This window comes from Myotis brandtii, unplaced genomic scaffold (genome assembly GCF_000412655.1).
Source record: "Myotis brandtii unplaced genomic scaffold, ASM41265v1 scaffold274, whole genome shotgun sequence".
Lineage (NCBI taxonomy): Eukaryota > Metazoa > Chordata > Mammalia > Chiroptera > Vespertilionidae > Myotis > Myotis brandtii.
Genome location: NW_005360425.1, coordinates 5479124 through 5496061, shown reverse-complemented (window position 1 = coordinate 5496061; position 16938 = coordinate 5479124). Strand labels below are relative to the sequence as shown.

At 39.2% G+C, this 16938-nt stretch overlaps 1 protein-coding gene across 3 annotated transcripts in view; it reads right to left on the bottom strand.

Moving 5' to 3' along the window:
• Positions 1-16938, bottom strand: part of PIK3R3 (phosphoinositide-3-kinase, regulatory subunit 3 (gamma)) — an 89761-nt gene that overhangs the window by 29540 nt on the left and 43283 nt on the right. For all 3 annotated transcript variants that reach the window (XM_014541618.1, XM_005868665.2, XM_014541619.1), the window contains 4 exons: positions 8079-8187; positions 6091-6189; positions 3061-3241; positions 2290-2415 (listed from right to left, as the gene is read on the bottom strand). In XM_014541618.1, the coding sequence (XP_014397104.1) occupies positions 2290-2415; positions 3061-3241; positions 6091-6189; positions 8079-8187 (515 nt within the window). The remainder of the gene's footprint in view (positions 1-2289; positions 2416-3060; positions 3242-6090; positions 6190-8078; positions 8188-16938) is intronic.

The following is a 16938-nucleotide window of genomic DNA, read 5'->3' as shown; positions in this document are numbered from 1 at the left end:
CATAGAGGAAAAGAGAGGAAGAGAGATAGAAACATCAATGATGAGAGAGAATCATGGATCAGCTGCCTCCTGCACATCCGCACTGGGATTGAGCCTGAAATTTGGGTATGTGCCCTGACTGGGAATCGAACTGTGACCTGCTGGTTCATAGGACAATGCTCAACCACTGAGCAATACCAGCCAGGCCAGCCATTTGTTTTTAATGTTTATCATTTTTAGTGGGAGATATAACGTAAGTGCATAAAACAAATGCACAGCTTAACAAATTATTATAAAACTAGAGGCCTGGTGCACAAAATTCATGTATGGGAGGGTGTCCCTCAGGCTAGCCTGCACCCTCTCCAATCTGGGACCCCTTGGAGGATGTCCAACTGCCGATTTAAGCCCGATCTTTGTGGGATCTGGCCTAAACTGGCAGTCGGACATCCCTCTCACAATCTGGGACTGCTGGCTCCTAACCACTCACCTGCCTTCCTGCCTGATTGCCCCTAACTGCTTCTGCCTGCCAGCCTGATCGCCCCCTAACCACTCCACGCTGGCCTGACTGACGCCTAACTGCCCTCCCCCCAGCCAACCTGGTCGTCCCCAACTGCCCTCCCCTGCCAGTCCGGTTGCCCCCAACTGCCCTCCCCTGATGGACTGATCGCCCACAACTGCCCTCCCCTGCCAGTCATCTTGTCGTGGCCATGTTATGTTGGCCATCTTGTGATGACGTCACACATGACACCACCTAGGCTTTTATTATAAAGGATAAACATCCACTACCAGCACCCCCAGAAATTCCATGCATCCTTTCCAATCACAACTCTCTTCTTCCCAGTCCATCTCCCCTGCCTTGGTGATAATACTATCCTTTATGATGATTCTTTGTGATTCTTCATGATTTTACCACTTTATGTTCCCATCCAAAATAAAAAAGTTAAGATCTGTCTGGTTTTGTCCATTATATGAACAGATGTGTATTATATGTATTCTTTTGCATCTTTTACTCAATATTCTTTGTGAGATTAAACATAGTGTGTGCTGTGTGTATACTTGTATACACACACAAATATAGTAAAATCCATCACTGTTTTGTTTAATGCAGAGGAAAGGAATTAAAATTTGACATTTGGACTAATGCAGATTGTGTTTAACAAATATTGTCAGAGTACTTCAAACTTTTGAAGAATAGGGCCTCATCTCTCTCCCTCTGTGTTTCTGGAGTCAAGCATAGTATCATGCCTAGATGAGGTGTCCAATAAGTGTTTTTGGATGGTTATACTGACCTTTGTAACCAGATTACCTATCTCTCTCTCCCACACACACTCACTCAAATATAGTTGGGGTTGCCATTATCTCCATCTTACAGATGGGATCTGAAACACATAATCTCTCAAGGGACACAGCAATTTTTAGCATAACCAGGATTAGAAAATAAATCTCCTGAATTCTAATTCAGTTCATTTTATATATTTTAAGAAGGTAATACATGCAAACAGAAAAAAATATATCAAACAATATAAAAGGATATATAGTAAAGAGTAATTTTTCTACTTTAGGACTCTCACTGTCTTAATTATCTTACCCAGAGGATATACAGTATCAGTTTCTGATCAGAGTACATATTAACATGTACACATATAGCACCCTCTACACAATTTTTTAACCATAAATGACAGTATGCCACATATATTTTTCTATAGCTTGCATTTTTTACTTAGTATATCTTAGAAATCACTCCAAACCAATACAAACCTCCCACATTCTTTCTAATGGTTATAGAAGACGTGATCTGCAGCTACATCTAACCAGTGGGCAGAGTGTGGAAGCAGTGTGTGTTTCTAGCGAGTAGTTTTAAAAATAGGAAACATTCCTTTTATTCTTGTTCCTATTTTTCCTTCCTGATTACTAGAATATGGTTGTTATGGTTGATATTGGAATAAGCCAACTTCCACGGATAGCAAGGCATCAAGACAGAAGAAACCTAGGCCCCAATTACTGTGGAGTTGCCATAAAACCCCTGAAATGCCTATACATAAAAGAAAACTAAATTTCTATCTGAAGCCTTTGTTATTTTATTTTTTTGTCACTAGCAGTCAAACCTTATTCTAGTTAACACTGACATAAAATATATCCTTAACCAATAAAAAAGTGATTTATGAATAGGAGAGGAATTTATATCATCAAAGTCCCAAAAAGGCTATTTAAGATATTAAGACCTCTAAAGATTGTCAGGTGAATTAAAGAAAATTTGATGTAACTATAATGTTGCATACTTACTGGCCTAAATAATAAAAACATACTAACCTGGGATGTTCTGGTATATTCTTCATATAGCCTGTCATACTCTTTACTCTTTTCCTGATACTGAGAGTGATACTCCTGCAGTTTTTTACCTACTGCATCAATGTTATCTTCTTTTACCAACTGATCCTGTGCAGGTAAACAAAAGAAGTAAAGAATGTCAACAATTCTACATTAATTTCTACATCTATTTATTTTTAAATTGCATTTCTACTGTAAGTTTAAACCACTGGATTAATATCAAGCATACAAAAGCACTAAATCCTTTTGTTAACACGAAGATCAGTCTTATATCACAACAAAATAGTTAATACTTTAAAAATTTAAGAAAAAAAGTATAAATAGAAAACATAAACAAAAGTATTTTTTTAATATATTTTTATTTATTTCAGAGAGGAAGGAAGAGGGAGAAATATAAACATCAATGATAAGAGAGTATCATTGATCAGCTGCTTCCTGCATGCCCCCTACTGGGGATCAAGCCTGCAACCTGGGCAGATGCCCTAACTGAAATTGAACCGTGACCTCCTGATTAATAGGCTGATGCTCAACCATCTGAGCACACCAGCCAGGCAACAAAAGTATTCTATATAAAGTTAATAAATACATGCAACAAGCTATTCATAGTTGCCACAAAGTAAGTTCTAAAATTCTTAAATCTTCAGTAGAAAATTTTAAATGACTAGATTTTTTTTTTAACTGGTAAGTCAGAATCAAATAATCCCGTTAAGTAATTACTTGAGGAATAGCTATCAAGAACTTGTGTAATCATACCTGCTGGTATTTGGACACTGGATACATCAGCTTCACATCAAGTTTGGGATTGTACTGAGCAAGAGATTCATGATGATAGTGGTGAATGAGCTCCACCACAGAATTAAATGTCAGAGGATCAGAAAAGCCATATTTCCCATCTCGGTGGTAGATTTTTATTAACTTATTATTGCCTCCTTTCCTGTAAACAACAAGATAACAACTGTAGATTTTGCCAAAAAAATTCTACTGAAGTACTACTACTTTCGTATGAAGATAAAAAGCTTGATGTCACATAATAAACAAGTTTTATTATGCTGAGGCTAGAACAGATGAAAAGGCATATATAAGTATGTGTGCAAAAGTATATGTAATATATTATTTTTACAACTATTTATTTTATCTATAAATATCTTGCTTATTAAAGGTTAATATACCTAAACAGCAGTCAGTATCAATAAATTTGGCAAAAATAATCACTTAAGAGAAATAATCTATGTATCTTTTTTTTTCCTGAATGAATTACACTTCTAGCCCAGACCTACTCCTGAACTTTAGATAAGCACAGCTCAACAACAAAAGAGGTTCAAGGTTTGGGCCCAAGGGTACACCAATGTTTAGTGGTCAGGGTATGAGGAAGAACCAGCAAAGGAAACCAAGAGAAAGCAATTAATAAAGTGAATGGAGAACTAAGTGTTTATCTTAAAAACTATCTAATTTTTCATTTTTTTCTAAAAAACAATGTTTTAAAAAGCATTTCAAGAAAGAGGAAATAATCAACTGAGGCTTGACAAAGTAGAGATCACTAAGTGATCTTGATAAAATTGTTTCAGTTGAATGGTAAGGATGGAAGCCTGACTGGAATGGATTAAAGACAATGAAAGGAGAGGGAAAAGACATGCCTACAGACAACTGTCTTGAAGAATATTGTTGTAAATGATCATTCTGGCTGCTGTGCGGAAAATGAGTCAACAGGGATGGGGAAGATTAGAAATTGTAAGATGCTGGGAGGCCTGTCAGGAGGTGACTGCAAAAGATCAAGCAAGATGATGGTGGCTTAGATTTAGATGGGAGAGAAATGTGAAGAGATTACTAATATAGATTTGAAGGTAGAGTTGGCAGGATTTATTTATTGATGACTTGGATATGAGAGTGAGAGAAAGAGAGGGGAAAAGACTTGTGGCTTGAGTAACTGTAGAGATGGTGGTTCTATTGCTTAAAAAGAGTGAAGACTTGAAGAGAAACAGTTTGGGTAGGGGAGTTGGGATTGAAATAAAAAATTCTGCACTGACCATGTTAAAATTAGTATCTCCCCTAGTTATCCAGCGGCAAAAGCAAGCAGGCAACTGGATATATGCATCTGGAGTTCTGAAGGTCAGAGCTAGAGATAAGGTTTATGAATCTCACTGCATAACTGTATATTAAAGCCAAGGGACAGGACAAACTTCACTGTGGGAAAATGAATACAGAGAAGAGAAGGCCCAAGTCTGAACCCAGAAACACTTAACATCTCAATATTGAGCAAAGGAGTGGCCTAGAATTAGGAAGAAAATCAGAAGAATGTGATATCACAACAGCCAAGATAATAAATTGTTTCTAGGAAGAAGTGTCTATGACTAATGCTGCTAAGAGGTCAGGCAAAGTAAGAAAGAGAAGTGGTCATTGGTTTAGCAGTCCCTGTAGAGCAGCGGTTCCCAACCTTTGGGTCGCGACCCCTTTGGGGGTCAAACGACCCTTTCACAGGGGTCGCCTAAGACCATCGGAAAACACATATATAATTACATATTGTTTTTGTGATTAATCACTATGCTTTAATTATGTTCAATTTGTAACAATGAAAATACATCCTGCATATCAGATATTTACATGACAATTCATAACAGTAGCAAAATTACAGTTATGAAGTAGCAACGAAAATAATTTTATGGTTGGGGGTCACCACAACATGAGGAACTGTATTAAAGGGTCGCGGCATTAGGAAGGTTGAGAACCACTGCTGTAGAGTGATAAGACAGAAGCCTGACTAGAATGAGAAAAAATTGTGTTGAATCAACAGAGAACACTGATTATTCCTCAGCACAACTGAAGTCCTATGGCATTAATTTCTTTCAATGTCATTACCAGAAACTAATATAATGACTCCAAATTTCTAGCATAAAATATGGGATTCTTTTTCTTAAAGATACTAGGATGGAAAGGCAGGAAAGAGCCAGATTAATCTGGATTTGAACCTATCCTTTGCCACTTACTAGCTACTAGTATGTGTCTTGAGGCAACTTTCTTAATCAGTTGAAGTTTTAGTTGCCTCATCTATAAAATGGAAATATTAATACCTACGTGTCATAAGGTTGTTGTGAGAAATAAATAAGTTATTATGTGTAAAATGCTTAGTACAAGAAAGTTGTTATTGTTGCTATTGTTATTATTCTTTTCTTTAGATAGTCACTTTCTTTTTTTAAAAATCATAAGACTTTATTGTAATTAGGCTATTTTAATGGTTAAAATTAAATGTGGGAATATCTAAAGCAGTTTTCCTAATTTTTAAAAAATATATGTCCCACTTTTGTAAATATAAAAGGGATACAACCACCACTTATGAGATTCTAATATGCCCACGTGGATGGCATGATACAGACTGAGAATTGCTTTATTTTCTACATATCATCATCATCCTAAATAAGGTTGAGTTTTAACGCTGAAGTCTGCATTAAGGAAAATAATAGGGTTATTAGAGGGGTGGATTCCCAACATATCATGAACAACCTTAAGCTGTGCACATCACTTCTTCTACACTCATAAGGTCAACAGTATACATCTTATTTCCTTACATTAAAGCTTTTTCACTTTATTGCTACCAAAAAATAAAAATTGTCATTTTTATAAAACATTTAAATGTTTAATGTATAAAATAGGATAGTTAGCCAAACAAAAATTATGTATCTATATTAAATTAAAATATGAAAAATGTGTATATAAAGATTTAAACAAAATACAGAAATCTTTGTATACCAGAAATAAATAATGCTAATGAAAATGCTGAAAAATACTCACCGCAAAGTCAAAGTATAATCTCCCTGCATTTTTGTTGAGGCATCTCTGACCAAGAAGGTACCATCTGGCATGTCCCGTAATTTGTCATTTACCTCCTCCCTGAAGAATTATAGTAAAAATGAAAAAACCACAAGTGTCATTTGTGCTCTTCATATATTATTACTAAGGCTAGTTGAGAAGTGGTATAGTTATAGAATCATAGGGCCTTCAGAGGTCATTTATTTCCTCCCTTTAGGTATGTTCATTCTGTTTTGATTTTCAGTGTTATGCAATTTAAGGAAGGGCTATTTACTTCTTAAACTTTTCCAGATTTCAACTATCTATAAGAGATAGTGTTTCCATTAAGCCTTTAGGGATTCCTTAGGCAGCTCTGAACTTGCAGAGTTTCAGGAAAAACCAGCAGCTGTTTAGAAAGAAGGTTATATTTAAGCAACACTGGCAGCTGTCTGATCAGAGGGGAAGAAATTCACTAAATTCACAATTTTTCAATATAATATCCTCCAATATGAACATATACTGATAATAAATTTCTCTTCGGAGCTGGTTTGGGACTTTAAGGAACAATATTGGAACGTTCAAAGGAAATGGCAGGGTATAAAAGACCCTTGAATTATAGAACCACAGGGTCTTAAAATATAAATTTAAATGATATTTAAATATAATAGATCCTTTTATTGTATAATGCTAAAATAAATTTTTTCTGATAATTTTAATGTAAATATATATTGTCTTCCTTAAAAAAGTAAACATAGAATTACCATGTAACCTAAAAATTTCACTTCTGGGTATATACCCAAAACAAATGAAAGCATGGACTTAAACATTTACACACAATGTTTATAGCAACATTACTCACTAGCCAAAAGCTGGAAACAATCCAAATGTTCATCAAAGCCAAATGTCCAGATAAATAAGTAGATATATATTAAGTGAAATATTGTTCAGCTTTAAAAAGGAAGTAAATTCTGACACATGCTATGACATGGATAAACTTTGGAGGCATAAATGTTATATAATTCCACTTATATGAGATACCTAGAGTAGTCAAATTCATTGAAACAGAAAGTAGGATGGTGATTGCCAGGGAGGGGCTGGGGAAAATAGGAGGAAAGGGGAGTTAGTGTACTATGAATGGGTATAGAATCTCACTTTGGGAGGATGAAATAGTTCCAGAGATGGATGGTAGTGACAGTTGAACAACAATGTAAATGTACTTTATACCACTGAATTGTACATTTAAAGATGGTTAAAAGGGTAAGGAAAAGAAGGAATGAGTGCCATTTTGGTAATGGGAGAGAAGAGACAAAAGAAAGAGGGAGACAATCATATTGAGGAATATAGCATCAACCTGAAACCTGAGTTGGCTGAAATGTGTAGTGTTTTTTAAAAACAAGGAAATGTAATATTCAAATTTTAAACATATATATATATATATATATATAGTGTGTGTGTGTGTGTGTGTATTCCTTCTCTAGATTCAAATATTTCCAAAACCACATTTCACTCAAAGAGAAATTTGTCCAAGAGTCCTGTTTCCCAAAATGAGGTATGTGAAGAGTGCATCAAAATCACTTGGGGAGGTTGTTAAATGCAGATTCCTAAGCCCCACCCAACTGATTCTTGCACATGTAAAGATTGTGGTACTACTACTGCCTTAGAGACAAAAGGTAAGGAAAATTAAGTACCTATAAGTATCTTTCACCCTAAGATATGTGTAACTATCTTAAGAGTATGTATTACTTATTCAGAAATATATCCCCAATATAGTATTAAAAGTAAAATCATACCCATAATTTAAAGATTTTCTTGTCATTTTGTGTGTGGGGGGGGGAAGAAAAGCATTTAGAAGCTTTTGAAATGTTACCACACAATCTCTTAAATGGTCATCTTTAAATGACAATTAATGGGACATTAAAGTATTTTAACTACTAATTCTAAAAAGTGATTTTAAAAAAAAATACATTCAATAATAGCTGCATTCTAGTTACCTTGAAATATCCCCCCAGTACCATTCTGCATCCTGAAGAGAAACAGAATTGTCCTTCATTCCATTTGTAACAGCTGAAGTCATTGGCTTAGGTGGCTTTGGTGGAAGAGCTAGAAGAAAAATGAATATTATTTTGTAGATGTAAATTATAATTTGTTTTATTTCCTCAGTCAGGAACCACTCATTAACCAATGTACACTGAGATTCAAATAATTATAAATCAAATAGCATTTTTTTTTCTAAAATGTTTTTACTGATTTTAGAGTGAGAGGGAGGGGAGTGAAGGGGGAAGAAGGAAGACAGATAAGAGAGACAGAGATATCGGATGTGAGAGAGAAACACTGATCGGTTGCCTCCCACACGCACCCTAACTGGGATTTGAACCCGCAACCTTTTGATGCATGGGAACCTTTTGATGCATGGGACGATGCTCAACCAACCTGGCCAGGGCTTATGTTAGTTAAATCTTAAACATTAGTCAAAAAAATCCTTTTAGAACTATAACGACAATTGCCTGAAAAGTATAATTTTCAAGCTATTTGAGGTTTTTACTCTTCCTATATTTTTAAATACATTAGCATAGAATATTATATTAGTTTCACGTGTACAACCCCAGGATTAGGCATTTATATAACTTACGAAATGATAACCCAGATAAATCTAGTACCCATACGACACCATACATAGTTATTACAATATTATTGACTATGTTCCCTATGCTGTACATTATATCCCCATGACTATTCTGTAACTACCAATTTGTACTTCTAAATCCCTTCACCTTTTTTACCCATCCTCTAACCCCTCTCCCAGCTGGCAACTGTCAAAATATTCTCTTTTATCTGTAAATCTGTTTCTGTTCTGCTTGTTTGTTTTTTAGATTCCACATGTAAGTGAAATAATCTGGCATTTGTCTTTCTCTGACTTATTTCACTCAGCACAACACCCACTAGGTCCAACCATGTTGTTGCAGAAGCTAAGATTTCATTCTTTTTTATGGCTGAGTCATATTCCATTGAATATATGCACCACTACTTTATCCATTCATCTGCCGATGGACACTTAGGTTGCTTCCATATCTTGGCTATTGTAAATAATGTTGCAATGAATATAAGGATGTACATGACCTTTTGATTTAGTGTTTTGGGTTTCTTTGGATAAATACCCAGAAGTGGAGTTGCTGGGTCCTTCTTTGTCTCCTGTTGTAGACTTTGTTTGTCTATGTAAAGTCGATTTTGCCTGATTTAACAATTGCTACCCAAGCTTTCATGTTTTGTTTTGTTTCCATTTTTATTAAATATCTTCTTCTACACCTTTATTTTCAGTCTTTTGATCTGAAGTGAGTCTCTTGTGACAGCATATGAAAAGGTCTTGTTTTGTTATCCATTCTGCCACTGTGCATGTCTTTTGATTGGAGCATTTAATCCATTTGCATTTAAAGTAATTGTTGATAGATATGTAGTTATTGCCATCTTATTTTTCATATTTTTCATCTTTTTAAAGAAGGACCTTTAACATTTCTTGTAATACTAATTTGGTGGTGATGAACTCCCTTAGCTTTTTCTTGTCTGGGAAGCTCTTTATCTATCCTTCAATTCTTTTTTTAAAGTATGTTTTTACTAGAGGCCCAGTGCACGAATGTGCACTGGGGTCCGGGAGCCCTTGGGGGATGTCCCCTATGGGGAGCGGGCCTAAGCCATCAGTCAGATAACCTTAGTGCTGCGGCAGAGGTGGGAGAGGCTCCTGCCATCACCGCTGCGCTCGCCAGCCATGAGCCCAGCTCAGGGCTTCTGGCTGAGCGGCGCTCCTCCTGTGGGAGCACACTGACCACCAGGGGGCAGCTCCTGCATTGAGCATCTGCCCCCTGGTGGTCAGTGCACATCATAGCGACTGGTCGTTTCACCAGTCGATTTGCATGTTAGCCTTTTATTATATAGAATTGATTTTAAATAGAAAGGGAGAGAAAGATCAATCAGCTGCCTCCTGCATGCCCCATACTGGGGTTCAAGCCTATAACCTGGGCATGTGCCCTGACGGGGAAATAGAAGAGCAACCTCAAGGTGTGTGGGAGGACAAGCAAATGAGCCACACCAGCCAACTGAAGGCTGTCCTTCAATTCTAAATAATAGCTTTACTGGTTAGAGTAATCTGATTGTAGGTCTTTAGTTTTCATCACTGAATATTTTGTGCCAATCCCATCTGTCCTGCAAAGTTTCAGTTGAGAAATCAGCTGACAGACTATGGACACGCCCTTGTAGAAGACTGATTTTCTCTTGATGCTTTTAAAGTTCTCTCTTTGTTTTTAACCTTTGGCATTTTATTTATGATGTGTCTTCATATGGGCCTCTTTGGGTTAATTTTGTTTGGGACTCTCTGTACTTTCAGGGCTTATATATCTACTAGAGGCCCAGTGCATGAAAATTCATGCACTGGAGGGGGGGGTCCCTCAGCCCGGCCTGCCCCCTCTCTCAGTCTGGGAGCCCTCAGGGGCGGGAGGTGACCTGGTGATCAGGGGAAGGCGATGCCCCCATCACACTTCTGCTGCTGCCACTGCTGGCAGCATAAGCTTCGGCTGGCCCTGGTTACTTGAGCCTTGGGTGGCCCTGGGTGGCTGGGCAGCCACCATCCAAGGCTTGCCTACGCCTCAGGCCCGGCCTGGGTGGCTGGGATGCTGCCATCTGAGGCTTGCCTGCGCTTTGGGCAGGCCCTGGGCGGCTGGGGGGCTGAGGGCAGGTCCAGCCACACTGTGTGCCTGCCACCCCCCCCGGCGGGACTGAAAGGACTGGGGGACTGTGGCGGGGCCGAGGGGACTGGGCGCCGCCACCTTGTGGCTATGGGCACTGCCATCTTTGTGAGGTTATGACAGTCAATTTGCATATTCCCTCTTTATTAGATATGATTTCCTTCATCATATTAGGAAAGTTTCAATCATTATTTTTTTAATTTCTTGCTCTCTGACTTCTCTTTCTGGCACCCCATGATGAGAATGTTGGTAAACTTGAAGTTGTCCCAGAAGCTTCTTGCACTATCCTCATTTTTTAAATTCTTTTTCTTTTTGCTGTTCTGATTGGTTGTTTTCTGGCTCCTTATATTCCAAATCACTGATTGATTCTCTGCCTCATCTACTCCACTGTTGATTCCCTATAAATTATTCATTTCAGTTCATATAATCTTCATTTCTGACTGGTTCTTTTTTATGGTTTCCATGTCCTTACTTATGCTGCTGAAGTTCCCACTAAGTTCCTTGAGCATCCTTATAACCATTGTTTTGAACTCTGTATCTGGTAATTGTTTGTCTCCATTTCATTTAGTTCTTTTTTTCTGGAGATTTTCCTGTTCTTTCACTTAGAACCCATTTGTCACCTCATTTTGGCTGCTTCCTGTGTTTGTTTCTATGTATTAGATAAAGCTACTACATTCCCTGGACTTGGTAGAGAGACCTTATGTAGTAGGTATCCTGTAGGGCCCAGTGGCACAGCCTCCCCAGTCACCTGAGCTGGTGGCCCCGGGTGTACCCCAGGTGAACTGTGTGCACTTTCCTACTGTAGTTGAGCCTTGATTTCTGTTGGCACATCACTGTGAGGACCAGCTGCAACTACAGTGGAGGAGCTGCTGTTCAGGGGCTGACCTCATGAAGCAGGACTCACTTCAGTGGGGCTTTGGTGGCTGCTGAGTCTGCCCCTTGACTATGTCACTGGTGCAGGTGGCTGGGTTATAATCAGGGTGTTCTGAAACTGTCCACCAGGTGCACTGGCTCTGGGACCTCCCAGGTGGTGCAAGGTCAGCCACTGCCTGTTCCCGGCCCGGGGCCACCTGGCATGAGCTACAGAGTGATCTGCAGATGGCTGCTACTTGTGCTGGGCTTGGAGGTGCCCAGGGAGAGGTCAAGCTGCAAACCAAGGCTGGCTGCCGCTAATGCCAGGTCTAGGGTCACTTAGCAAGAGGTACTGCATACCAAATGCTACCTGTTTGAGAGACTTTACAAAAGTATGAAGCATGAGCTAAGAAAGGTCCTTTGTATAAAAAGGCCACTGGAAATGGCTTGGGTGAGCCCAAGTTTGAGGGAATCACTAAGGTGGCTGGGGGTTCAGCGGGTGATGGAGACTCAGATATGGTGCCATCCTGATGGCTCTGTGGAACAATGTCCTCTACTAGCACTTCTGTCTGAGAGACAGCTGCCTCTCTAGCCCTAGTCCTAAAACCAGACAATTCAGTTCCTCCCCATATATGTTCCTGTGACTTTTGAGCTGCTGCCCCAGCGCTGGAGCTCTGAGCAAGTCTGAGTAAGTCCATGTGTGGGCCCTTCAAGAATGCCTGGAAATCCAGGAGCCCTCCATCTCTATCAACCACAATCCCTGCTGATTTTTACAGCCAGAAATTATGGAAACTTCTCTTCTGGCAGTGGAACCCTGGACTGAGGGGCCTGGGACCGCTTAGGGGGGATCTCCACAGCCAAGATACCCTTACTGATTTTTAACCACCACATGTGGGTATGGGACCAGTCTGTTCCATGCCTCCACACCTTCTACCAGTTCCAATGTGGCTTCTTCTTTATATCCTCAGTTACAGGACTTCTGTTCAGCCAGATTTCAGGTACTCTGAGTGATGACTATTCTGTAATTTAGTTGTAATTTTGATGTGGTTGTGGGAAGATGTGAGTACTACATTTATCTATGCTACCATCTTGACCAAAACTTCTTTTCCCTTCTAATAAAGCACTAACTTTTAATTTTGGACAGATGTCAAAATAAACTTAATTGTCTCTCAAAAGATGATGTGGTTCTCCTTCGCAAATAATTCAGTCCAAACGCCATTAAGTGGGGCTGGGCATAATGGCCAAGAGTTGATGTCAGAGATGGAAGCAGCTGAGAGAGGACTATGTCCATATAGAAGGGCAGAAACATAGCACAGGATCTCAGAGCTTGAGCAGGTGAGGAAGGGATTCTCATGGGGACAGCCTGGGATGGGTGATGGAAGGGCAGTAGCATGGGGCCCAGATGGCACAGTATTAGAGACATAGTCCTAGGAAGTAAGCATCCCAAATGCAGAGGGGCAAAGCCAGAGAAGGGTGAAAAAAATTTCTATTTGGGTGGGGGATGGGAGGTGGCAGGGGGAACCCTATATAATAAAGAGGTAATATGCTAATTGACCATCACACCCTCACAAGATGGCAGTGCCCACAGCCACAAGATGGTGGTGCCCAGTCCCCTCAGCCCTTCCAGGGGGCAGCAGGCCCGCAGAGCGGCTGCCACCGGAGTCCTCCAGTCCTCTCAGCCCGCCAGCAGTGCATTTTCATGCGACCATTACCTTTTTAAAAAATCCTTACCCAAGGATATGATTATTTCTTTTAGATCATCTGTTCTCGGGGAGCAGGCCTAAGCCAGCAGGTGGGCATCCCCCAAGGGTCTCAGACTGCGAGAGGGCGCAGGCTGGGCTGAGGGATCCCCCGTGTGCATGAATTTTCATGCACTGGGCCTCTAGTGCAAGAATAGCTGTAACAGATTGGGCACATACAGAGAAATAGATAAAATAAGTAAAACCATTAAAGATAATTGAGCCTGGCCAGTGTGGTTGAGCATCAACCTATAAACAAGGAAGTCACTGTTTGATTCCCGGTCAGGGCATGTGCCTGGGTTGTGGGCTCGGTCCCCAGTAGGGGGTGTACAAGAGGTAGCCAATCAATGATTCCCTCTAATCATTGATGTTCCTATCTCCCTCTCTCTTCCTCTCTGAAATCAATAAAAACATATTTTTTTTAAAAAAAGATAATAGGCCCTAGCCAGTTTGGCGCAGTGGATAGAGCGTCGGCCTGCGGACTGGGGGGTCCCGGGTTCGATTCTGGCCAAGGGCACATGTCCGGGCTGCGGGCTTGGTCCCCAGTGGGGGGTGTGCTGAAGGCAGCCAATCAATGATTCTCATCATTGGTGTTTCTATCTCTTCCTCCCTCTCCCTTCCTCTCTTAAATCAATAAAGAAATATAAAAAAATTTAAAAATAAAAAATAAAAAAAGATAATAGAAGCCAGGTTTCTCATAGTCTAAAATGAAAGTTACAAATATAGAAAGGTAAAAAAAAAAAATAGAATAAACTCTGGTTTGGATGGGGATTGCATATATTGATATAAATTCAGAGAACTAGATAGATAGATGTAAATGTCTATATTTGTAGGGAATACAACTATTCCATAGCTCTGTCCCTTGAGAAGTTCGGGGATCGGCAACACCCCAATATCTACACCTAGCATTCAGTTCTTGTTTTCTAATGCTATTCTCTACTAAAAGGAGCCAGGGCTCTTTGGAGAAATGGCTAATTCCAGGGCTAGAGTACAGCAAGTACTAAATAAACCTGGAAATCATGTCAAAAAGGAAGCAACTGCTCAAAAATGAGGGTTCATGACCAAAGAATAAAGACTCCAGCTTGAAGGGTTCCCACTACCAAATCTGGAACATCAATACAAATAATAATAAGGAATATAAGCCATGTAAAAAAGGAATCTATGTGCCCATGCAGAAATAAATGAAAAACTAAAAGATTAATGATTAATTATATAATCTCAGAGGACCTTCTCACAAAATGCTTAGCAATCAAAAAATTTAAAAAGACTAATATAATAGCAGAGAAGCCTGGCAAACACCATCTTAATAAAGTAATCAAGGTTAATACCACTAGTAATGATGAACTCATGGGCCCCCAATAGGATATACTGAGAAGAACACATCATCACTCCCGTGATATTCCTACCAAATACGCACAAACTGAATCTAATCATGAGGAAACATCAAACAAACCACAACTGAGAGACATTCTACAAAATAACTGGCCTGTAATCTTTTAAAATGTCAAGGTCATGAAAGACAAGAAAGGTTCCTTCCAGATTGAAGAGGACTAGAGAATCATGACAATTAAATGCAAGGGGTGACTCTAGACTGAATTCTTATTATAAAAGACGTTATTGGTACAATGGACAAAACCTGAATCCAAAAATGAAATGATAGTAATGAATCAATGTTAATTTTCTGATTTTGATGGTTGTATTGTGGTTATGTAGGAGAATGTTCTTGTTTATGAAACACAAACATAGTCATCATGTTGGCAATTTACTGTCAAGAAAATCAAATTATTTTTACTGGGCTTGAAACTTTTATATAAGCTAGACTGTTGCAAAAAAATATTAACAAAAAAAGCGACAATATTGAGGGAAAAGGGAAACAATGTGAATATGTTCTTCAAAACAGAATCTCTTTATTGTCAAATAATTTTAAACAAAGGTGTCAAGACAATTCAATTGTACAAAAGTAGCCTTTTTAACAAATGGATGTGGCACAACTAAATAGCCACATGCAAAAAAAAAAAAAATGCAGCTTGACTCCTATCTTACATTTTATGCAAAAATTAACTCAAAATGCATCAGTCCTAAATGTAAGAGCTAAAATTATAAAACTTTTAGAAGAAAACAGGCTTAAACCTTAATGACCATGGATTAGGCAATCGTTTCTTGGATATGACACCAAAAGTGCAAACAACTAAAGAAAAATATAAACTGGATCTCTTCAAATAAAAAAAAATTATTTAATATATTTTTATTGATTTCAGAGGGGAAGGGAGAGGGAGAGAGAGGTAGAAACATCAATGATGATAGAGAATCATTGATCGGCTGCCTCCTGCATGCCCCACACTGGGGACCAAGCCTGCGATCCAAGAATGTGCCCTTGACCAGAATCGAACCCGGGACCCTTCAGTCCACAGGCCGACGCTCTATCCACTGAGCCAAACCAGCTAGGGCAAAAAAAATTTTATTTTCTAAAGGACACCAACAAAAAAGTGAAAAGATAACCACAGAATGAGAATAAATAATATATGTGATTTTAAAAATTTGTATTTAAATCTGGCCAGTTTGGCTCAGTGGAGAGAGCGTTGGCCTGCAGACTGAAGGGTCCCAGATTCAATACCAGTCAAGGGCATGTACCTTGGTGAAGGCAAAATCCCGGCCCTGGTTGGGGCATATGCAGGAGGCAACAAATCAAATGTGTCTATCTCACTGACGTTTCTCTCTGTTTCTCCCCCTCCCTTCCACTTTCTCTAAAAAAACCAATGGAAAAATATCCTCAGGTGAGGATTTCTTTTTTATTGTATTTAGAATATATTAAAAACTCTTGCAATTTAATAATAAAAAGACAAATGACTCATTTAAAAATGGGCAAAGGATCTGAATAGACATTTCTCCAAAGAAGACATACAAATGTCCAACAAGATGAAAAGAGATTCAATCTCATCAGCCATCACAGAAATGAAAATCAAAACCACAATGAGATACCACTTCACACGTGTGCGACTGCTTTACATGTATTGCACATGCACAAGTCAACATTTATTTTTAAATTGCCAGTGTGCATCATATGTACCGGCCAATCGGATGGTCGGACAAACAGATGGTTGGTCATTTAGCCTTTTATATATATATAGATAGATAGATATTCTTATTGATGTCAGAGAGGAAGGGAGAGGGAGGTAGAAACATCAATGACAAGAGAATCATTGATCAGCTGCCTCCTGAACACTCCACACTGGGAATAGAGCCCACAATCTCTGTGCATGTGCCCTAATTGGGAATCGAACTGCCACACCAGCCAGGCATCAGCAGCAATTTCAATTTTAGCTATATACTCAAGAAAAATGAAACATACATCCACACAAAATTTTATATATCAACTAGAGGCCTGATGCACAAATTTGTGCACGGGTGGGGTCCAGCCAGCCCACCCTGATCAGGGCAGATTGAACCAAGCCGGCCAGGGGGAGGGGCCGCAGACAGTTGGCCAGCCAGCCCTGCCCTTGATCGGGGTGGGGGGGCCAACTGGGGGG